Genomic DNA, 22,884 nt, shown 5'->3' with positions numbered 1-22,884 from the left:
TAAAAAGTTTTGTATAGGTTTCTAACAGTATGGTAGGCCTACAGTGCCTAGTGGATAAGGTGGCCCTGCAGCTATGGGTTGAAAATTCAGATACATATACAATCCCATCAGGTACTATTAATGAATGAAATCAACTGAGAATAACATGTTAATTGGCAACTAATATTCACCTTCAGTGACAAGCAGATAAGAGAGAAAGGAGGGCAGTCTGGTGGAATGGAGAACATGCTTCAGATCCAATGCATAATTCGTAACTGAGCTCCAAGATGGAAATAGGTATAATGATTTAAAATATTCTAATTTATTTGAAGACAAGCTGAAAATACACTTTTAAACCATATCTCCTGCTTTTAAAATGTTGATCTCTGGTTCAAATTTAAAACAGTGCTGAAAAGACTGTCAAACAAAACACATCTCTCTGCTGCATCCAGGCTATAGACCACTGACTTGCAGTCAATATGTTAAGAGGAAGAATTAGTAGGAATAGCAATAAACTGGTTTGGCATCCAAATGTCCTATAATCAAATGTACTCTCTCTTAACCCTGAGAAAACCAGGTTAAGATTCTTGCTCTGGTGCCCTTGGTTTTCAGTGAGAAATCTGCCATAGACTTATACTGTTACATCCAAATATAGAACAGCAGTAACACAGAATATGATTCTTAAAAGATGTAGCTCTTGCAGATACTGCATTAACAAATTCCTATCTACCACCTAGAGTGCTTTTGGAGAAAGATTATATGCAAAATGGAAAGGACCAATGATTCCATGATGACAGAATTTGTCCTTGTTGGGCTTTCTGCCCACCCAAAGCTCCAGACAGTTTTCTTTGTGCTAGTTTTGTGGATGTACCTGATGATCCTTCTGGGAAATGGAGTCCTTATCTCAGTAATCATCTATGATTCTCACTTGCACACCCCCATGTATTTCTTCCTCTGTAATCTTTCCTTCCTGGACATTTGTTACACCAGCTCCTCTGTCCCACTAATTCTTGACAACTTTCTGACAGTAAGGAAGAGGGTCTCCTTTTCTGGGTGCATGGTGCAAATGTTTCTCTCCTTTGCCATGGGGGCCACAGAGTGTGTGCTTCTAGGTATGATGGCACTTGACCGCTATGTAGCCATCTGCTACCCACTGAGATACCCTGTCATCATGAGGAAAAACACCTACATGCCCATGGCAGCTGGGTCCTGGGCCACTGGGTTTGTTGACTCAGTGTTGCAGACATCTCTCGCAATGCAGTTACCATTCTGTGCTAATAATGTCATTAACCATTTTGTCTGTGAAATTTTGGCTATCCTAAAACTGGCCTGTGCTGATATTTCAATCAATGTGATCAGCATGGCAGGGTCAAATCTGGTTGTTCTGGTTATACCACTGCTAGTTATTTCTATCTCTTACATTTTTATTGTCACCACTATTCTGAGGATCCCTTCCACGGAAGGAAAACGGAAGGCCTTCTCCACTTGCTCCGCCCACCTAACGGTAGTGATTATATTCTATGGAACCATCTTCTTCATGTATGCAAAGCCCAAATCTAAAAGCTCTGTTAGTGCTGATAATCAAGACATCATTGAGGCCCTCATCTCTCTCTTCTATGGAGTAATGACTCCCATGCTCAATCCTCTCATCTATAGTCTGAGGAACAAGGATGTAAAGGCTGCTATGAGAAACATGCTGAGTAGAAGAAACTCTGATGGAATATGAGGACCGATTTACACTATGTGAATGAGTATCCAGAGCTGCTGCAGACACAAAATTTGAAAAGAGAAAATTACACGTGAAAACGAATTCAAAATCATCTGACAGAAAAATTTTGGTGGCTGTTGTTACTGTTAGCTTTTTGTTTTAACTATAGAAACAAAACGTGTTTCTGGTTTTAAAATACTCATATGGAAATGCAAAAAAAAAATCTCTTTAAGAAACCCAGGCAAAATATAGTCACTCTGAAACCTTCAGAAAGTAATACAGGAAAAAGGTGTACTAAAAACACCTGAAACTAATATAATACTGTACGTTAACTAACTGGAATTAAAATAAAAACTTCAAAAAGAACATAATAGTACTGAAATGGAAATATACAATAAAGAAGTAATTACTAAGTTTAAAAAAAGGTGTACTAAAATACTCTGTAACCTAAAATAAGCACATTTTAATTAATTATGCAAAAAGAATACTGATTGGCTGATTGGAAAATGGCATATTCTATATTCATTTTTAACTTATTCATTATTTATTATTTGCGTCCACCCTATAAGCTTTTTGAAAATAAGAACTTGTCTGTTTATTACCCTACAGCAACCCACAGACCCAGAATAGATCCTGGCACATAACAGATGCTTGATAAATATAAGTATTTATTTTAATAAATAAATGAATTGTATCTTATATAAGAGTAGGAATGTATGTCTGTGGTATATGAGGTAACAAGGCTTATTCAAAAAGAAAGCTGATCCATTGTTTTATTTTCAAAATAAACTGTATGGTACTGGCACAAAAACAGACACATAGATCAATGGAACAGAATAGAGAGCCCAGAAATAGACCCTCAAATCTATGGTCAACTAATCTTCGACAAAGCAGGAAAGAATGTCCAATGGAAAAAAGACAGCCTTTTCAATAAATGGTGCTGGGAAAATTGGACAGCCACATGCAGAAAAATGAAATTGGACCATTTCCTTACACCACACACAAAAATAGACTCAAAATGGATGAAGGACCTCAATGTACGAAAGGAATCCATCAAAATCATTGAGGAGAACACGGGCAGCAACCTCTTCGACCTCTGCCGCAGCAACATCTTCCTAGGAACAACGCAAAAGGCAAGGGAAGCAAGGGAAAAAATGAACTACTGGGATTTCATCAAGATCAAAAGCTTTTGCACAGCAAAGGAAACAGTTAACAAAATCAAAAGACAACTGACAGAATGGGAGAAGATATTTGCAAACGACATATCAGATAAAGGACTAGTGTCCAGAATCTATAAAGAACTTAGCAAACTCAACACCCAAAGAACAAATAATCCAATCAAGAAATGGGCAGAGGACATGAACAGACATTTCTGCAAAGAAGACATCCAGATGGCCAACAGACACATGAAAAAGTGCTCCATATCACTCGGCATCAGGGAAATACAAATCAAAACCACAATGAGATATCACCTCACACCAGTCAGAATGGCTAAAATCAACAAGTCAGGAAATGACAGATGCTGGCGAGGATGCGGAGAAAGGGGAACCCTCCTACACTGTTGGTGGGAATGCAAGCTGGTGCAGCCACTCTGGAAAACAGCATGGAGGTTCCTCAAAATGTTGAAAATAGAACTGCCCTATGACCCAGCAATTGCACTATTGGGTATTTACCCTAAAGATACAAATGTAGTGATCCAAAGGGGCACGTGCACCCGAATGTTTATAGCAGCAATGTCCACAATAGCCAAACTATGGAAAGAACCTAGATGTCCATCAACAGATGAATGGATCAAGAAGATGTGGTATATATACACAATGGAATACTATGCAGCCATCAAAAGAAATGAAATCTTGCCATTTGCAACAACATGGATGGAACTAGAGCGTATCATGCTTAGCGAAATAAGTCAAGCAGAGAAAGACAACTATCATATGATCTCCCTGATATGAGAAAGTGGTGATACAACATGGAGGCTTAAGTGGGTAGAAGAAGAATAAATGAAACAAGATGGGATTGGGAGGGAGACAAACCATAAGTGACTCTTAATCTCACAAAACAAACTGAGGGTTGCCGGGGGGAGGGGGTTTGGGAGAAGGGGTTGGGATTATGGACATTGGGGAGGGCATGTGATTTGGTGAGTGCTGTGAAGTGTGTAAACCTGGTGATTCACAGACCTGTACCCCTGGGGATAAAAATATATGTTTATAAAAAATTTTAAAAAAAAATTAAAAAATTTAAAAAAAAATAAATAAATAAACTGTATAGGTTTTGAAATATGAACTCCCCTAAGAGTTAAAATGTTGCCTTTTGTTTTCTATGAGATGACTATCACAATACAGAAGAAGAGGTTTTTGTTAACTAGCTCTCATAAGTTATCTGGATTTAGTATATAATGAGACTAGGGTAACTAAAAGAGTCCCCTGATCATGCAGCCTAAGTTTTAACATAGTAGAATGGAGGTGACATGGTAGCACAGTTCCTCTTCGACTTTGACAAGAGACCAGGTTGTAATGAGAACTACTTTCCTACTCTGCATTGGATCACATAGTTCCTGAACAGTAAGAAAACTAGACAGAACTGGTAATTGCAATAAAAGGATAAGAAGTAACAAAAGACATTGGGGAGGGTATGTGCTTTGGTGAGTGCTGTGAAGGGTGTAAACCTGGTGATTCACAGACCTGTACCCCTGGGGATAAAAATATATGTTTATAAAAAATAAAAAATTTTTAAAAAGTAACAAAAGAAAAAGATTCAAGTTGCTCAATAAACTAAAGGGCTACAGGGTTTGGTGTTGGCAATAAGACAAAAATGGGCCAAAACTCAGATGATCTCTAATGACTAAAAAGAGGACAAGCAGTGCCAATGTGAGGACAGAAGCCCCATTTCCATGAAGCAAGTATGTCACTGATATGAATAGAAGAAAGCATTCCTTTTATCTAAGCCCTTTGAAGAGCCTATGGGATTTGAAATATAACACACAAGTCTAAAGTAAGACTATAACTACTAAATTCTAAGAGTAAGTCCATAACATCTTCCTTTCTTGTGAATGGGTAATTAAGGTTACTTCATAAAATTAATTCATGGGCAGTACTAAATAGTGCCTTGAACATTTTAAACATCCAATAAACATCGGTTGTTTTATTAGAACTAGTGTTGAGTGAATTTAAATATATCGGAAAGCTTTGAACAGGCATAAGATTTTCATTCTTATTTTTTATGGAGTAAATTTTAATACTATTAAACTACTGTCTCTCAACTTCAAATCCATTTTTCTATGCTCCATTTTGTGTTAGGACTGGGTCACTGAAAACCAATTTCTCCTTTACTAGCGAGCTTCCGTTAAATTCTTCCCAAAGAGTTACTGGAGAATAGAAGGCTGGCTGATGACAGGGGCTCTGAGCTTCCCGGTCTGTTGCTTGTTCCTGTCAGCATCATTCCAGGTATGGGTCTTCACCATGACAATGGCAGTCCTTTAGCTGCTTCCAGTATTACTTTCAGTTTTCTTTTTTTCTCTATAACCCAGAAGCAGGAGCCTACCAGTGCCACCTCCTCAGAGGTTTCGATCTGTCACGCAGCTTTTACTTCTGGAAAATGAATCTTCATATCAAATGCTTAAGTCTGTCTTGAGGTATCTTTAACAGCAATAAATAGTCAGTTCTCTGCCTGAGAACTGTAGTGAAGCAGATAGAGCATAAACAGTGTATTTGGTCAGAATGTGATTTCCATACACAAATAAATAACAGAAGGTACTGGGCAAGACATTTGTGTCTCTATGGTTGGTTTCTTGTTTCTAAAATGTAGATTATGAAAGTTTCTGTACTATGTTCCAAAATAACATAGCAGTAGTCATATACTCTATGAAAGGAGAACATTGAGTGGTTCACTGATTCTAAGATACTTGTGAGAAAGGATAAACTTAGAGAGAAAAAGAAACATAAATATAACTCTTTTCTTTTTTCTCACCAATGAAATTTTGCCATATACAATGACATGGAGAGAGCTAGAGAGTATAATGCTAAGTGAAATAAGTTAGATAAAGACAAATACCATATGATTTCCCTCGTATGTGGAATTTACAAAAGAAAACAAATGAGCAGGGGAGGGGGGAAGAGAGAGAGGCAAACCAGGAAACAGACTCTTAAAGATAGAGAACAAACTGATGGTTACCAGAGGCGAGTTAGGTGGGGGGATGGGTTAAATAGGTGATTGGAATTAAGGAATTCACTTGTGATGATCACTGGGTGATGCATTGGTGTGCTGAATCACTATATTGTACATCTAGATCTAAAATAACATTATATAGAGCTTGAAGTCCGGAATTGTGATGCCACCAACGTTGGCTTTCTTTTTCAATATCCCTTTGGCTATTCGAGGTCTTTTCTGGTTCCATATAAATTTTAGAATTATTTGTTCCATTTCTTTGAAAAAGATGGATGGTACTTTGATAGGAATTGCATTAAATGTGTAGATTGCTTTAGGTAGCATAGACATTTTCACAATATTTGTTCTTCCAATCCAGGAGCATGGAACATTTTTCCATTTCTTTGTGTCTTCCTCAATTTCTTTCATGAGTACTTTATAGTTTTCTGAGTATAGATTCTGTGTCTCTTTGGTTAGGCTTATTCCTAGGTATCTTATGGTTTTGGATGCAATTGTAAATGGGATTGACTCCTTAATATCTCTTTCTTCTGTCTTGCTGTTGGTGTAGAGAAATGCAACTGATTTCTGTGCATTGATTTTATATCCTGACACTTTACTGAATTCCTGTATAAGTTCTAGCAGTTTTGGAGTGGAGTCTCTTGGGTTTTCCACATATAGTATCATATCATCTGCGAAGAGTGATAATTTGACTTCTTCTTTGCCGATTTGGATGCCTTTAATTTCCTTTTGTTGTCTGATTGCTGAGGCTAGGACCTCTAGTACGATGTTGAATAGCAGTGGTGATAATGGACATCCCTGCCGTGTTCCTGACCTTAGCGGAAAAGCTTTCAGTTTTTCTCCATTGAGAATGATATTTGCAGTGGGTTTTTCATAGATGGCTTTGATGATATTGAGGTATGTGCCCTCTATCCCTACACTTTGAAGAGTTTTGATCAGGAAGGGATGTTGTACTTTGTCAAATGCTTTTTCAGCATCTATTGAGAGTATCATATGGTTCTTGTTCTTTCTTTTATTGATGTGTTGTATCACATTGACTGATTTGCGGATGTTGAACCAACCTTGCAGCCCTGGAATAAATCCCACTTGGTCGTGGTGAATAATCTTTTTAATGTACTGTTGAATCCTATTGGCTAGTATTTTGTTGAGTATTTTCGCATCTGTGTTCATCAAGGATATCGGTCTATAGCTCTCTTTTTTGGTGGGATCCTTGTCTGGTTTTGGGATCAAGGTGATGCTGGCCTCATAAAATGAGTTTGGAAGTTTTCCTTCCATTTCTATTTTTTGGAACAGTTTCAGGAGAATAGGAATTAGTTCTTCTTTAAATGTTTGGTAGAATTCCCCCGGGAAGCCGTCTGGCCCTGGGCTTTTGTTTGTTTGGAGATTTTTAATGACTGTTTCAATCTCTTTACTGGTTATGGGTCTGTTCAGGCTTTCTATTTCTTCCTGGTTCAGTTGTGGTAGTTTATATGTTTCTAGGAATGCATCCATTTCTTCCAGATTGTCAAATTTATTGCCGTAGAGTTGCTCATAGTATGTTCTTATAATAGTTTGTATTTCTTTGGTGTTAGTTGTGATCTCTCCTCTTTCATTCATGATTTTATTTATTTGGGTCCTTTCTCTTTTCTTTTTGATAAGTCGGGCCAGGGGTTTATCAATTTTATTAATTCTTTCAAAGAACCAGCTCCTAGTTTCGTTGATTTGTTCTATTGTTTTTTTGGTTTCTATTTCATTGATTTCTGCTCTGATCTTTATGATTTCTCTTCTCCTGCTGGGCTTAGGGTTTCTTTCTTGTTCTTTCTCCAGCTCCTTTAGGTGTAGGGTTAGGTTGTGTACCTGAGACCTTTCTTGTTTCTTGAGAAAGGCTTGTACCGCTATATACTTTCCTCTCAGGACTGCCTTTGTTGTGTCCCACAGATTTTGAACCGTTGTATTTTCATTATCATTTGTTTCCATGATTTTTTTCAATTCTTCTTTAATTTCCCGGTTGACCCATTCATTCTTTAGAAGGATACTGTTTAGTCTCCATGTATTTGGGTTCTTTCCAAACTTCCTTTTGTGGTTGAGTTCTAGCTTTAGAGCATTGTGGTCTGAAAATATGCAGGGAATGATCCCAATCTTTTGATACCGGTTGAGTCCTGATTTAGGACCGAGGATGTGATCTATTCTGGAGAATGTTCCATGTGCACTAGAGAAGAATGTGTATTCTGTTGCTTTGGGATGAAATATTCTGAATATATCTGTGATGTCCATCTGGTCCAGTGTGTCATTTAAGGCCTTTATTTCCTTGCTGATCTTTTGCTTGGATGACCTGTCCATTTCAGTGAGGGGAGTGTTAAAGTCCCCTAGTATTATTGTATTGTTGTTGATGTGTTTCGTTGATTTTGTTATTAATTGGTTTATATAGTTGGCTGCTCCCACATTGGGGGCATAGATATTTAAAATTGTTAAATCTTCTTGTTGGACAGACCCTTTGAGTATGATATAGTGTCCTTCCTCATCTCTTATTATAGTCTTTGGCTTAAAATCTAATTGATCTGATATAAGGATTGCCACTCCTGCTTTCTTCTGATGTCCATTAGCATGGTAAATTCTTTTCCACCCCCTCACTTTAAATCTGGAGGTGTCTTCGGGCTTAAAATGTGTTTCTTGGAGGCAACATATAGATGGGTTTTGTTTTTTTATCCATTCTGATACCCTGTGTCTTTTGACAGGGGCATTTAGCCCATTCACATTCAGGGTAACTATTGAGAGATATGAATTTAGTGTCATTGTATTGCCTGTAAGGTGACTGTTACTGTATATGGTCTCTGTTCCTTTCTGATCTACCACTTGTAGGCTCTCTCTTTGCTTAGAGGACCCCTTTCAATATTTCCTGTAGAGCTGGTTTGGTATTTGCAAATTCTTTCAGTTGTTGTTTGTCCTGGAAGCTTTTAATCTCTCCTTCTATTTTCAATGATAGCCTAGCTGGATATAGTATTCTTGACTGCATGTTTTTCTTGTTTAGTGCTCTGAAAATATCATGCCAGCTCTTTCTGGCCTGCCAGGTCTCTGTGGATAAGTCAGAAAAAAAAAATAAAAAAAAATAAAATAAAATAAAATAACATTATATGTTAGCTATATTGGGATTAAGATTTTAAAAAAGAAATAAATGGACAGAAATGCTAAAAAATAATAGTAAAATAAAATTTATCAAATATAGAATAAACAGTTTTTTGAGTGAAATGCTTATACTTAAATTCCGATAGGAAACTTGGCTAGAGAAAGAAGGAAGCAAAAATAAAAAGAAGGTAAGGATATGGAATTATCTAAGCAATTTGAATGCAAAGTCAATGTGCAAGCCATTGTGCTATACATTCATGTTATTATTTCTTACTAAATCTTCACAATAATATATATTCTTGCTTTCAATTTAAAGATGAATAGACTAAGACACATAGTAGTTAAGATCATACAGATTCTAAGTGAGAAACCTAGTTTTCAAACCAGAGCCTTGACTATAAAAACATAAATTTCCTTACTGCCTACTGGTCAGAAGGGAAATATCTTGAAACCCAGTTGCATCTGAATCAGGAAAACTAATCCAAAGACATCAGAGGACAAAAAAGTTAAGATATCTTAATTGGATTTATCCTTGGAATTTCTCTAAAGCTATTAACTGTATATATAGGTGAATTCAGGGGGCTATGATGATCAACTCTTCCATGATTATTGGAAAGGCCATGAATAAGACTTTGTCTTGAGCCCAGTATTGCAACCTCCTTAGAAACTCATTGATTCCTATACTTACATGTTATAGATGATATCACCAGGAACCAAGGGTTTCAACCAACCAGAAAACTGCTAAATAAACCTAGGGTCATGAGTTTTCGTTGTGATGCATTTTAGAGGAGATGAATTTTTAGGACACAAGAATTTTTAGTTTATCAAGGGAGGCAGAAGACATTAATGGACAAAATACTGAATATGTAGACTATTTAACTTTGAATCTCATCTCCACATCTACCTTATTAATCTATTAGCTATGCATATAGTTTAACTTCTCTGAACCTGTTTTCTCACTTTTTGTAAAGATTAAATATATCAGCTTATTCACCCACATGTTGCAGCGCTTATCTCAGTCTAGAAAAAGGGTCTCAGTTTGAAAAACCAAGGAGCCAGAGGAATAGGGAGAGTCTGACTATAACCAGGTTTTGCATGTGATGATTATGGATCACAGACTGATGGCATCTAGCCCGTATATGAAGCAAATTTAAACACCAACAATGGGCATTCAGTCTGATGATATAGATAGTGTGACTCTTGACACAAATATTACAGGTAATGTCTTCACAGTACGAGAAAAAGCAGGACAGCCATTACTAACTATACCCCAAATTTTAGAGAAGAAACAAAGTAAAACTACTGAAAGGAGGGCAAGTAGGCTGCTGAGGAGGTAGAAAGAGAGGCATGGCTATGTGGTGTCACAGATCACAAAAGGGAGAGTCTCAAGAAGTCTGAAAGGGAATGCTGCAACTCTAAGAAAAGAAAATGGAAATGTAGACATTGGCAATATTAGAGATACTAATGCAGAGAAGAGGGACTATAACCCACTTGGTTCAGGAATGGTTTCCGTAGGGCAGACTAGATAGCCAACCGTGGTACGTCCAAACTTGTGAGAGGATCCGTAGGATCCTAAACAAAGATGAAAGTGTAACACATTTACTAAGCCAAGATAGGAAATTCTTTTAACTATCCCTGGACAACTTCCATGAAGTTTCTAGAAAACTGGGAAAAGGAAGAACAAGCCCTCATTCCTGTTGTAGATTATTTAAAAAATGAAGCAACCATTTCAGTGACTAATGTTTTCTGTAGCTCAGGGACAAGAATACATTAAATGCCACTGATGTTGTATATATATTTAAACTTCATAAAACCCTGAATATATACATGATCTTATACAATAAGGAATGTGTAGTCCAAAAAAAAAATTTATACAAATTGCCCTAGGTCCTACAGCAAGGAAGTAGCACAGTGGGGACAGGAACACAAGTAAACAAACTGCAAATTTCATATATTTCTCATCACCCCATCATGTATTTCAATGTTTTTGAAACATCTTAACTATCTCTTCCTATCTATCCATCTCTTTAGCAAATATACAAAGGACAACTTCCAACACTACACGACCTCTAATTATTTAAACATGGGGATTCCAAAGAGGCCAATCGACCTAGGAAGACATTGTTTCTTTTTTACTTGTTATCTTACAGCCTGGTAATCTCTTCCCACAGGAATATAAAACACAGTCTGATATTTACACCTGAGCAGGAAACTATATCTCAGAGGACATCATTAAAAGTTGACTGACCTACTTCTGTCTGATAGCAAGGTACAATTAGGTTACATAGGGATGGGATCCCACATGGTTGCAACAGTCTAAAGTCAAGCTTGTTAAAGAAAGCTTGTAACTTTTTTAACAACACTCTTCCCTCCACAAGTTTTCTGGGGGGAATCTGGGACTGTTCCTAGGAGATTCATTTCTCCTCCTTAGTTACAACTAAACAGTAGAGTATATGAGTTCATCATGTGGAAAATTCTAAAAGTGGAATCATTTTATTCTGTGAAGACAAAGCACTCCTCTATGCCTTGCCATCACCAAGTCATTAATAAAATATAATTATACAGGTAAAGAATACATATTCTAATAAAAACATTGAGTTAGGGTCAGAAGTAATAAACTTCTAATGGTAATACGATATTATGGCATATGTATTTTGTTTAGTTACATAGAATTAAAGAGATGTGCCACAGTCCTCACTTGAACATATTGCTTTAGACCCAGTTTGCTCAAGTGTAATCACTGCATAGCAGTGAAGATATTTGAGTATGTGAGTCCCAAGAGACTTTAAGTCATACAGACAGTCCATTTTCATCCTGGGAAATTAATTGAAGGCCCATATAACTAATGTTATGATTTTTAAATCTTTTGTTTGTTTGTTTGAAAAATGGAATTTTTTTTGAAAATAGAATGATCTAACTTTTTAAATAAAGAGTACTTTTCCCCAATAGTCACGTAAATCCAGGACAACCATAGGGCAGGACACATAATGAAAAATCCTGAAACACCTAGAGTGGGATTCAGTAAGTATCAAGATTTTTTTCTAACTCAGAATTCACACACCCTATAATGACATCTAAATATGGCACAAGTTAAGTACTCAGCTCAGGACCAGTAAGATGAAAATAGCAAAAAAACAAAGGATGGTAAATTTAAATTTTTTTTTTAATTTTTATTTATTTGTTTGACAGACAGATTACAAGTAGGCAGAGAGGCAGGCAGATAGAGAGAGAGGAGGAAGCAGGCTCCCCGCCGAGCAGGAAGCCTGATGCGGGGCTTGATCCCAGGACCCTGGGACCATGACCTGAGCTGAAGGCAGCGGCTTTAACCCACTGAGCCACCCAGGTGCCCCAAGAATGGTAAATTTAAAAAAAAAAATCACACTAATCAGCACACCTTTGTAACAGAACTATTATTCATCACATCAATTCAGAATCACTGAGGAATAATCATGACCATCCCCAAAGAGCAACCTGTTCTTCTAGGGTACTTTTGGGGGATATACATGAATAATTTGTTCATCTACAACTTGATAAGTGAACATCTATGACAGAAATTTTAATATGCAAATGTTCAAGATTTTTAAGAGTACCAATATGATAGATATTCATAAGATCATCAACCGAGAGAATATTGGTACTGAACATAATACAAATGAATCAATATTACCTAGCACCCAAAAAACAAAAATTTATCAGTATTTGTCCCTTTGGCATCTGGTAGCATTGGACACGGGAATCTGCAGTGAGAAGGGAACTGGGCCATGGTCACCTGCCAACTCCTGTGTTCCTGCCATACCCTGCTCTCACCCGCTCCCACTCAACACAAAGCTCCAGAAGGAATAAAAGGTAGTACCTGGCTGCAATTGAAACCTTCACATACGAGCATGGGAATGAGAGCTCTGACCCTTGGAAGTATGAGCCCTGCTTATTCCAAATGTATTACATCTACTTTTATAGAAAAACTGCTGCATGTGAAAGTAAAGAACCTGCAGTCAGATGGCAGTACTCTCTCATTTTCAGACAAATTTCACTGTGTAGAAAGTAGTCCTCACAAGATATCAAGCTGTGGCCATTTCCCAGTTTGACTATGGATGTTAAACGAAGCCCTGACAAGAGATGATACTCAAAAAAGTAAGGCAAAGGCTACAACAAATCAGAACAGAAACCCAGTTGGAATGCATGTTAGGCAATAAGCACAGCGGCAGTTTGATCTGTATCACATTTTAAGAAGATCCACCATGCTATCTGGAGAACACATTGAAGGAAGGCAGAGTGAAAGCTGAGAGTCCAGTTAGGAACTATGACAGAAATGCCGTATTAAGCAGGAGCTCATGACTTGTCTGTGTTATGCATTCCTGATCTTTGTGTCTCCCGTGGTTTTTTGGTCTTCCAAAGTGCCTGGTGAGTTAAATTCACTTGAATATACTTATCAAGAAAAATAAGCCGCCTCTAATTTAGATGGGATTATCTTAAATCACTTGTCAAGGTTTTGTGTAATCAAATTCAGTATGTTATATAATTTTATCTCACACAAGCAATCTGTATTTCCCCCAACTCATCAAAAAATAGATTCCATTCTTTGGTGGCAGTGATTCACTTTGATGCTCTTTCTATTGATTTTTATAGCTTCATATTGAAGCAGAATGATTATATGTCTGCTCTATTTACCAAAACCAACTGAGAGTGATTATTTGTTGCATCAACATTAGGCAAACTATACTCAGATTCACTGACTCATAATCAAATACAATAATGTTAACTGTCTTCTATGGAGTGCCTATTAAATACCAAAAACCATGATAAGCACTTTTTATCACGTAACAGCCTAACAAAGTGGTTAAAATATTCACTCACAACTCAAATAACTTACTCAAGGTCAACAGGGTATAAGTCAGGAAACTGAGGTCTAAACACATAGGTATTCAACTCCAAAGCAAAATGATTTCCGTAATAGCAAAATGCATATTTAAAATCATTGATATAATTAAAATAGCAAGTACATTTGCCAAATACCTAGTATGAATCCATATTAGGTTCTTCAAATGCATTGCCTTATTAATTCTCAGAATAACAACTATCCGGTAGGAAATTTTAAGCTCCTCATTTTATAGACATGGAGCCTAGGGTTAGAAAGATGAAGTGACCTCACTGAGGTCAGAGAGGTAGTGCTTCACAAAACTGGACTGTCTAATTCCAGAATCCAAAGTTCTCAATCATCTCGCTCTCTGCCTCCTAAATAACAAAAAATACCTTTCTCCTGGAGGGTCAGACAAAACCAATAACCAGAACGTAATGCATAGGAGAGGTCCTTATTTATCACAAAGATCCTCATAAACCTAAAATACTCTCTTCAGTACTACATGTTCTTCATTATTTTAACCAAACACATGGGGGAATGGCTGAAGGAACAAAGAACTGTAGCCTGGCACAAAAAAGACTCAGAGGGAGGCGGCTTAAGATGGTGGCATAGGAAGATCCTCAATTTACTCCCTCCCATGGACACTATAAAACATAACTACATATGATATAACTTCCTCTGAAAAAGACCTGTAAATTAGCTAAACAGCTCCTCTGCAGCAGAAGATAAAAAGGTCATGTCAAGGTAGGGAAAGTAGAGATGTGGTCTTACCAAAAATCTCACCACTTCTCTGCCCCTGTGTTGTGACCCACAACCAGAAAGGATATTACAAATGTAAAGTTTCTCTCTGAGAAGCAAGTGTTTGTGCCCCATATCAGGCATCTTAACTCTTGGGACCTGCAACAAAATAATCATCTCCCAAAACATCTGACCTTTAAAATCAATGGGGCTTATATCCAGGAGAATCAAAGGGCTATAGGGAACTAACACTGCTCTTAAAGGGCTTACACACAGACTTGCTTGCCCCAGGACTCAGTACAAATGCAGCAGGTTGAAAAGCACCTAGACTACATGTGAAGGAGATTCATTTACTAATCTTAGAGTGTCTGCCAGAGGGGAAGGAGCCTGTTAGGACTCTGTCAGGAACAAAGGCATAGGCGGACCCCATTTTTGCATTCTCCCTCTATCCTACAAACACTGGCACTTGCACTGCAATTTTTGTACTCTTCCACTAATCAGCTAGAGCTGTGGGTGGACCCTCTCCCTGTGACAAGCATCCCATGCTCACGCTTAACCCACAGTCCCAGTAAAGACAGTGGGTGTGCATAGCCCACATAGGGACACTCTTTATGTGCCTGGCTCTTGGTGGTCAGAGAGAATAGTGTTTCTGGGCCCTGTGGGTATGAAACTATTGGAGAAATGATTCTTGTCAGGCTATCACCTCCAGAATACTGCAGAGACAGAAAATCAAAACATACTCCCAGTCTTCCTGTGAAAAAGGCCTATTTACTTGTCCTGGAGCTTCAGCCTAAGGGGCAGGCTTCAAGATGACCACACATCTAGAGGCTACAGAAGTATTCTCAAGGAACATGGGCCAGGTGATGCCATTTTTGCATTCTCCCTTGGCCCTGCCACAGTTTGCCACTACCTTCTGAAAAGGAGCTCATACAGTTGCCTGGAGCCCTTGTTTTTGCAACTATCTCCAACGAGACACCTCCAGATCACCTGTTCTTAAGGTCAGCAGAGTTTATAATGGCTGTCCCATAGGACTATATATATTTCCATAACTTAAATGTGGTACCTGAGGGGCTAGATTCCAATCAGACTGAAACTAGGGGCTGACAGAGATCCCTCCCTCTGGAACACTCAGAGGACTTGATTCTCCCTCAACAACTGGTATCTATCAAGAATATGCTTAGATATTCACAAAAGTTTGAGAGACAACCAAGAGGTAGGGCAAGGTTAAACAATAAGTTTCATCTCCTATATAAGGCCACTCCTTTAAGAGTGGGAGAGATAGTTATTTCACTTAATCCATGGGGTGGGGAGGAAACAGAGAGTCAAGCAAAATGAAGAGACAGAGGAATACATTTCAAATGCAAGAGCAAGATAAAGTTACAGAAATAAACTGTAATGAAATAGAGATAAGTAATCTACTTGATAAAATAATGGTCATAAAGATGCTCAACAAACTCAGGAGAAGAATGGATGTGCACAACAAAAACTTCAACAGAGACAGAAAATATGAGAAAGTACCAAAGAGAAGTCACAGAACTAAAGAATGCAAAAAATGAACTGAAAAATATATTATAGAGATTCAACAGCAGACGAGATAAAACAGAATGAATCAGTGATCTGGAAGACAAGAAAGGGGAACTCAACAGAGCTGCAAAAAGAAAAAGATTTTTAAGAAGTGAACATGGGTTAAGGGACCTATACTTCAATGTAAACCAGAATAACATTATCATTACAGAGTACCAGAAGGAGAAAGGGGGTGGAGAGAAGAAAATTCAATTGAAGAAATAATTCTGACAACTTCCTAGGGAAGGAAAGAGACATCCAGACCCAGGAAGCCCAGCAAGTTCCAAAGAATATAAACTCAAAGCGATCCACACCAAAACACATAATTAAATGTCAATATTTAAAGATAACAGAGAATCTTAAAAGCAGCAAGAGAAAAACAACTTGTTACATACATGGGAAACTCCATTACACTATCAGCGTAGTTCTCAGCAGAAACTGTAGGCCAGAAGAAAGTGGTATGATATATTCAAAGTGCTGAATGGACAAAAACTTCCAACCACGAATACTCTACCTGCCAAGGTTATCATTCAAAACTGAGGAAAAGAGAGAGCCCTTTCCAAACAAAAGCTAAAGGAGTTCATCACTACTAAACTGGGCCCACAGGGGGCACCTCAGTGGCTCTGTTGGTTAAGAGTCTGCCTTTGGCTCAGGTCATGATCCCAGGATCCTCGATCAAGCCCAGTGTCAGGCTCCTTGCTCAGTGGGGAGTGTGCTTCTCCCTCTCCCATCCTGCTCATGTGCTCACTCTCTCTCTCTCTCTCAAATAAGTAAATAAAATCTTTAAAAAATAATAAAACTGGGCCAAAAAGAAATGTTACAGGGATTCCTTTAAGCTAAAAAGAAAGGACACCAATTAGTAAGAAGAAAACATATGAAAGTAAAAATCTCACTAGTAAGGATAAATATATGTAAAAGTAGAGGATTAATTACTTAATGTGTATGAAGGTTAAAAGGTAAAAGTAATAAAAATAACTGTAATAATAGATACACAAAATAAAAAGATTGAGTGAAATATGACATCATAAATGTAAAAAAGGGAAAGTAGAAAGTAAAACTGTTATGCTTTAGAATGCATTCAAACTTAACTGGCTATCAACTTAAAATGAACTATTATATATATAGGCTATTATATGTTAGCCACACAGTAACCAGAAAGCAAAAAGCACTAGTAGATATACAAAAGATAATGAGAAAGGACTCTAAGCATTACACAATAGAAAATCACCAAACCAAAAGGGAAGAAAGCAAGAGAAGTAAAAAACAAACAAACAAACAAAAAAAAAATTGTAACTTTGTATGGTGGCAGAGTGTAACTAAGACTATTATGATCATTTTGCACTGTATGCAAATGTAAAATCATTATGTTGTATACCTGAAACATAATGTTGTATGTCAATTAACTTCAATAAAGAGAAAAAGACTCAGAAGCAGCAATTTTCTGTTTGTTTTTTTGAAATTTTTCAATTTCAAAAAAAAATATGAAAACTGTCATGAAAAAAGAGTATATACTTCTTGCTGTTCCACAAGGAAAGATGAGAGTTTCACACAGAGAGTACACATACAGTTAAATATGAAGAACTTTCTAATAATGAGGATTATCCAAAAATAACCTGTGTGGCTTCATAACCATCACTGATGCTCTAACTATCACTGGGTTTGGAGGCAACAGTAAGAGGAACATCAACCATACTGTAGATGTTTCTGTCATCTCATAAGGTTTAGAACTAAATTAATATAAAGATGACTTCCAGTTCTAAGATCCAACTATAAATGAATTTTGCTGTTTCACTTAGAATGATTATATTAGAGTATGCATTTAATTATCTCTATCTCCCCATTAATAATTCATTAGTCATAATTTACTATGAAAGTTACTGAGATTATTCTAAAAAATAAAATAAAAGCATTCCTTTTAAAGAATAAGTTACATTATTACAGCATTGTTTATAATAGTAAAAAAAGAAAGCAAGACAAATGACCATTATTTGAGAATAGATTAAATAAATCTTGAGACATAAATATAATAGACTACCATGTAGCCATTATAATCATATTACCCATGTATTTGATGATATGTTAAACTGCTTATGATATAATGTTATGCATAAGAGAATGTAAATTACAGATAAAGGTAGAAATTTTGTGATCTATAATATACTTCTCCTGTTGATCTTTAAAAATATTTGAACCTGTATTTCTGAACCTATATTTTTCTATCAGCTATGTCCAAGTTCATCTCAATGTTGCCGTAGTGTCAGGTCCATGACAGGTGCCCGGTAAATATCTGATGAATGAATAAGGAGGAATGAATGAATGGGAGGGAATGAAAAAGGGAAAGCTGCGATGCATTTTTTAAAAAGTATTTTGGAAAAATTAGTTTATATTATTAAAATATCAATCTGTCCCAACCCTTAGACATAAAACAAAATAGTTTTCCAGGAAGGAGACAAACCATAAGAGACTCTTAATCTTACAAAACAAACTGAGGGTTGCTGGGGGGAGGGGAAAGGGAGAGGGTGATTGTTTTATGGACATTGTAGAAGGTATGTGCTATGGTGAGTGCTGTGAAGTGTGTAAGCCTGATGATTCCCAGACCTGTACCACTGGGACTAATAATACATTATATGTTAATAAAATTTTTCTTAAAAAATCAAGTCAAAAGAAAATTTCATTCATACTTTTTCAGGGATCATATGAAAATATTACCTCAATGAAAATTAAAATAACAAGGCAAAATTAAGAAGGAAAATCACAAGTTGGAAAAGTATTTGACAAAAAAATTGAAGAATGAAGTGTTAATCTATTAAGACTTCACACCTCAATGTAAGGCAGGAATCCTTCAGAATCCTAGAGAAGAACATAGACCTCTTCAACGTCGGCCACAGCAACTTCTTTCAAGATATGCCTCCAAAGGCAAAGGAAGCAAAAGTGAAAATGAATTTTTGGGACTTCATCAAGATCAAAAGCTTCTGCACAGCAAAGGAAACAGTCAACAAAACAAAGAGGCAACCCACGGAATGAGAGAAGATATTCACAAATGACAATATAGAAAAAGGGCTGATATCCAGGATGTATAAAGAACTCCTCAAATTCAACACACACAAAACTCAACACACCCAAAAAATGGGCAGAAAAAATGAACAGACACTTCTCCAATGAAGACGTAGAGATGGCTAACAGACACATGAAAAAATGCTCATCATCACTAGCCATTAGGGAGATTCAAATCAAAACCACATTGAGATACCACCTTACACCAGTTAGAATAGCCAAAATTAACAAGGCAGGAAAAAACGTGTGTTGGAGAGGATGTGGAGAAAGAGGAACCCTCTTACACTGTTGGTGGGAATGCAAGTTGGTACAGCCACTTTGGAAAACAGTGTGGAGATTCCTTAAGAAATTAAAAATAGAGCTTCCCTATGACCCTGCAATTGCACTACTGGGTATTTACCCCAAAGATACAGATGTAGTGAAAAGAAGGACCATCTGTATCCCAATGTTCATAGCAGCAATGGCCACAGTCGCCAAACTGTGGAAAGAACCAAGATGCCCTTCAGTGGACGAATGGATAAGGAAGATGTGGTCCATATACACTATGGAGTATTATGCCTCCATCAGAAAGGATGAATACCCAACTTTTGTATCAACATGGGCGGGACTGGAAGAAATTATGCTGGGTGAACTAAGTCAAGCAGAGAGAGTCAATTATCATAGGGTTTCACTTATTTGTGAAGCATAAGAAATAGGACATGAGGACACGGTGAGATGGAGAGGAGAAAGGAGTTGAGGGAAATTGGAGGGGGAGATGAACCATGAGAGACTATGGACTCTGAAAAACAATCTGAGGGTTTTGGAGGGGCAGGGAGTGGAAGATTGGGTGAGCCTGGTGGTGGGTATTATGGAGGGCACATATTGCATGGAACACTGGGTGTGGTACATAAACAATGAATGCTGGAACACTGAAAAGTAATTTAAAAATAAATAATTTTTTTTTAAAAAAGAGTTCACACTAATTAAGAGATAAACTATCAAAATACCAATAGATAGTTAAGCAAAGGATGTGGATGGAGAACAAAAGAGAAAATGTAAGCAACAAATAAACATAGAGGGAATATTCAGTCTAACTGGAATCACAGAAATGAAAAGCTATAAGTAATGTTATAAATGTTATAAAGAATATAAAGAATAATCATCTTCTCTGGTTCCAGAAAATACACAAAAAATTGTCTGTGCAAATACTTCAGCAGCAGTGTAAAGTGTTAAGTTTTAGATTGGAAAAATAATTTTACATATGAACTAGGAATTTTTTAAAATCACATACTTTCATTCTATAGTCTTAATCTCTCTAGATATTTGTCTTAAATTCTGAATTTTCAGTAGAAGGTAAAGCAGATTAGATAATCTGATACATAGATATTAATAGTCATTATATCAAAATCTCAAAAAAACTTGAGACAAATTAAAATATCCAGTAGTATTAAAAGTGTAGGTTAGATTATAGTTATTCCACTTAATGACATATTCTTCAAATGTTAAAAAGAAATATTAAAAATACTATAAAAATCAAAACATGTTGCTATAAAGTGGCAAATTCTAATTAAAATGTATACTATGATTATACAGTATAAAGAAAAATTTGTGATTTGGGGCCTAGAATTAACAAAATTATTAAAGATAAAAAGATTTTTTTAAAAAAGACTTTAAAGAAGTGGAATGACTATTTAGGACTCTATTAGGATTCACCTAGTATTATTTCTGAAATAAAAAGAAAAACAAATTCTCAGGAAAAGGTTAACTTTTCTGAGAACTTTTGGACATATTCTGATTCCAGTCCCAAATTATGTAGAGGCCATCATATACATCTATATTTAATGAATACTCCCAAGAAATGTATAACTGGGAAAGATGTTCTTTAAGTAATGGTAATTGGGTTTTTAGAATGTGCAGAAGTCAGGGACTTTACCTCTAGAGAATCCTAAATTTCTGACTCATAACCTTAGGGATTGAAGAAGTTTGTAAAAAATAAGTGCTAAATTGACTTCCCAAAGAAGCCAAATCTCTTGAGTAAACATCAACTTTAGGACAAGTCATGAGAAACCAGGGTTGCATCATGGATCTTTATTTTTAATATATTTTATTTCCTTGATACCCTCTTATGAAAGTTCATGTACAGACAAATTGCCTGCTTGTAGCTATTTTTCTCACATTTCTTTTTTAGGAAGTGAACAACTGTCTTTCAAAGTGAAAATCTTCTGGTCTCATCTGAAAAATGCAAATGAAATTCAAATTCCTGGAAATTTTTTCTATTACTTAATAGAATGGAATGGCATGGATGACTTTAAAACCTAATCAGGAGGTAAGATAAAAGAGAAAAGTTTTATTAAAATTATTTCAAAAGGAAAACATCTTATCAATAAATAATAAAGATATTTTTTGTTGAGGTGATCATTGCTGGTGGGATTTTGAAGGCATATATTATAAAAATCCAGGCGTTATTTTCAGCAGCAGAATATTATTTAAATTCCTTTAAAAATACTGAAATAATACACACAAAAAAGAGACTAGTGAGGAAGAGGAAGTTGCCTGCAATGCAACAGACCCTTATAAGTAACAGGTGAATAGTTACTGTATTCAAGTATCTAGTTCAGTAAAATCTTTAGTAAAAATTATCCAGAGAAAGAGCCCACAATAATTTATGTATTATTCACACATAAGCTATGCTCAATAAGGATTGAAGGAAACATGTAATTGAAGATGTTTATGGTAAAAACAGGATTAGAGGGACGTCTGCGTGGCTCAGTTGGTTAAGCGGCTGCCTTTGGCTCAGGTCATGATCCCAGGGTCCTGGGATTGAGTCCCACATCAGGCTTCTTGCTCGGCAGGGAGCCTGCTTCTCCCTCTGCCTCTGCTTCCACTTTGCCTGCCTGTGCTCACTCTCTCTGACAAATAAATAAATAAAATCTTTTTAAAAAATGGGATTAGAAACAAAAATATCTAATAGAAGGCTGAAATAGTTGTAATTGTTACTTTGAGTAGGTGTCCAAGCCAAAAGAAGAAATATTTTTGAGTTCCCATTTATGTAACAAATCAATTCTACTACTTTAGATCTTAACTGTCCATGCTAGACTTGAAGGGAATTTTTGGATTTTTTTTTTCATTTTAATTCATTCCTGTGTATGATGTCTTCATAAGTGGAAGACAATAAATGCCTTCAATGCTTTCAAAAGATTCCAATATATTTTTATGTGTGTATTTATCATATGGATCATTGAAAGTTAAGTGCATAATACTAATTTGTGGTTTTATAAGAAGAAATTTTATAAATAAGTAAATGAGTATAGTGCTAAAGCAGGCCTGGGAATCATACAGATAAGAGTTTAAACCATAGTTCTGGCATTTACCACCTATGAGATATTGAAAACCAGGTTTTAGATGGAAATGTTGAATCACTACTACATTGTACACCTGACACTTGTATTACACTGTATGTTAACTAACTGGAATTTAAATAAAAACTTATAAAAAGATACTGAAAAATGTACTTAAGCTTTGGAACTTCAAACTTATTCTTTCAATGGCAAAAGTTATAATAATATTTGGATTGTTATGAAGAGTAAATTATAAAAATTTTATAAAGTGCCTCATACTAGGACCTCACATGACATTTTCTCTTCCCTTTGCAACCTAAAATAATACGTCTTTCCTTGTGGTATATTAATTGAAGATTAGAGTTTATAAAATCTATAAATTGAGAGTCAGCAAATCCACTGAT

The 22,884-nt window shown here is 36.3% G+C and overlaps 1 protein-coding gene across 1 annotated transcript; it reads left to right on the top strand.

Annotated features, from left to right (window-relative positions):
* Positions 1 to 745: 745 nt before the first annotated feature.
* LOC131812905 (olfactory receptor 13C8) lies at positions 746 to 1,705 on the top strand. Its single transcript, XM_059142879.1, has one exon. It carries the CDS (start codon positions 746 to 748, stop codon positions 1,703 to 1,705), a length of 960 nt encoding a protein of 319 aa, XP_058998862.1.
* Positions 1,706 to 22,884: the final 21,179 nt, after the last annotated feature.

Source organism: Mustela lutreola, chromosome 12 (assembly GCF_030435805.1).
Source record: "Mustela lutreola isolate mMusLut2 chromosome 12, mMusLut2.pri, whole genome shotgun sequence".
In the NCBI taxonomy this organism is placed as follows: domain Eukaryota; kingdom Metazoa; phylum Chordata; class Mammalia; order Carnivora; family Mustelidae; genus Mustela; species Mustela lutreola.
This window is presented reverse-complemented; position numbering and strand designations above follow the sequence as displayed.

Coding starts and splice junctions, on each gene's coding strand:
- LOC131812905 (XM_059142879.1), top strand. CDS start 746: ATGGAAAGGACCAATGATTCCATGATGACAGAATTTGTCCTTGTTGGG.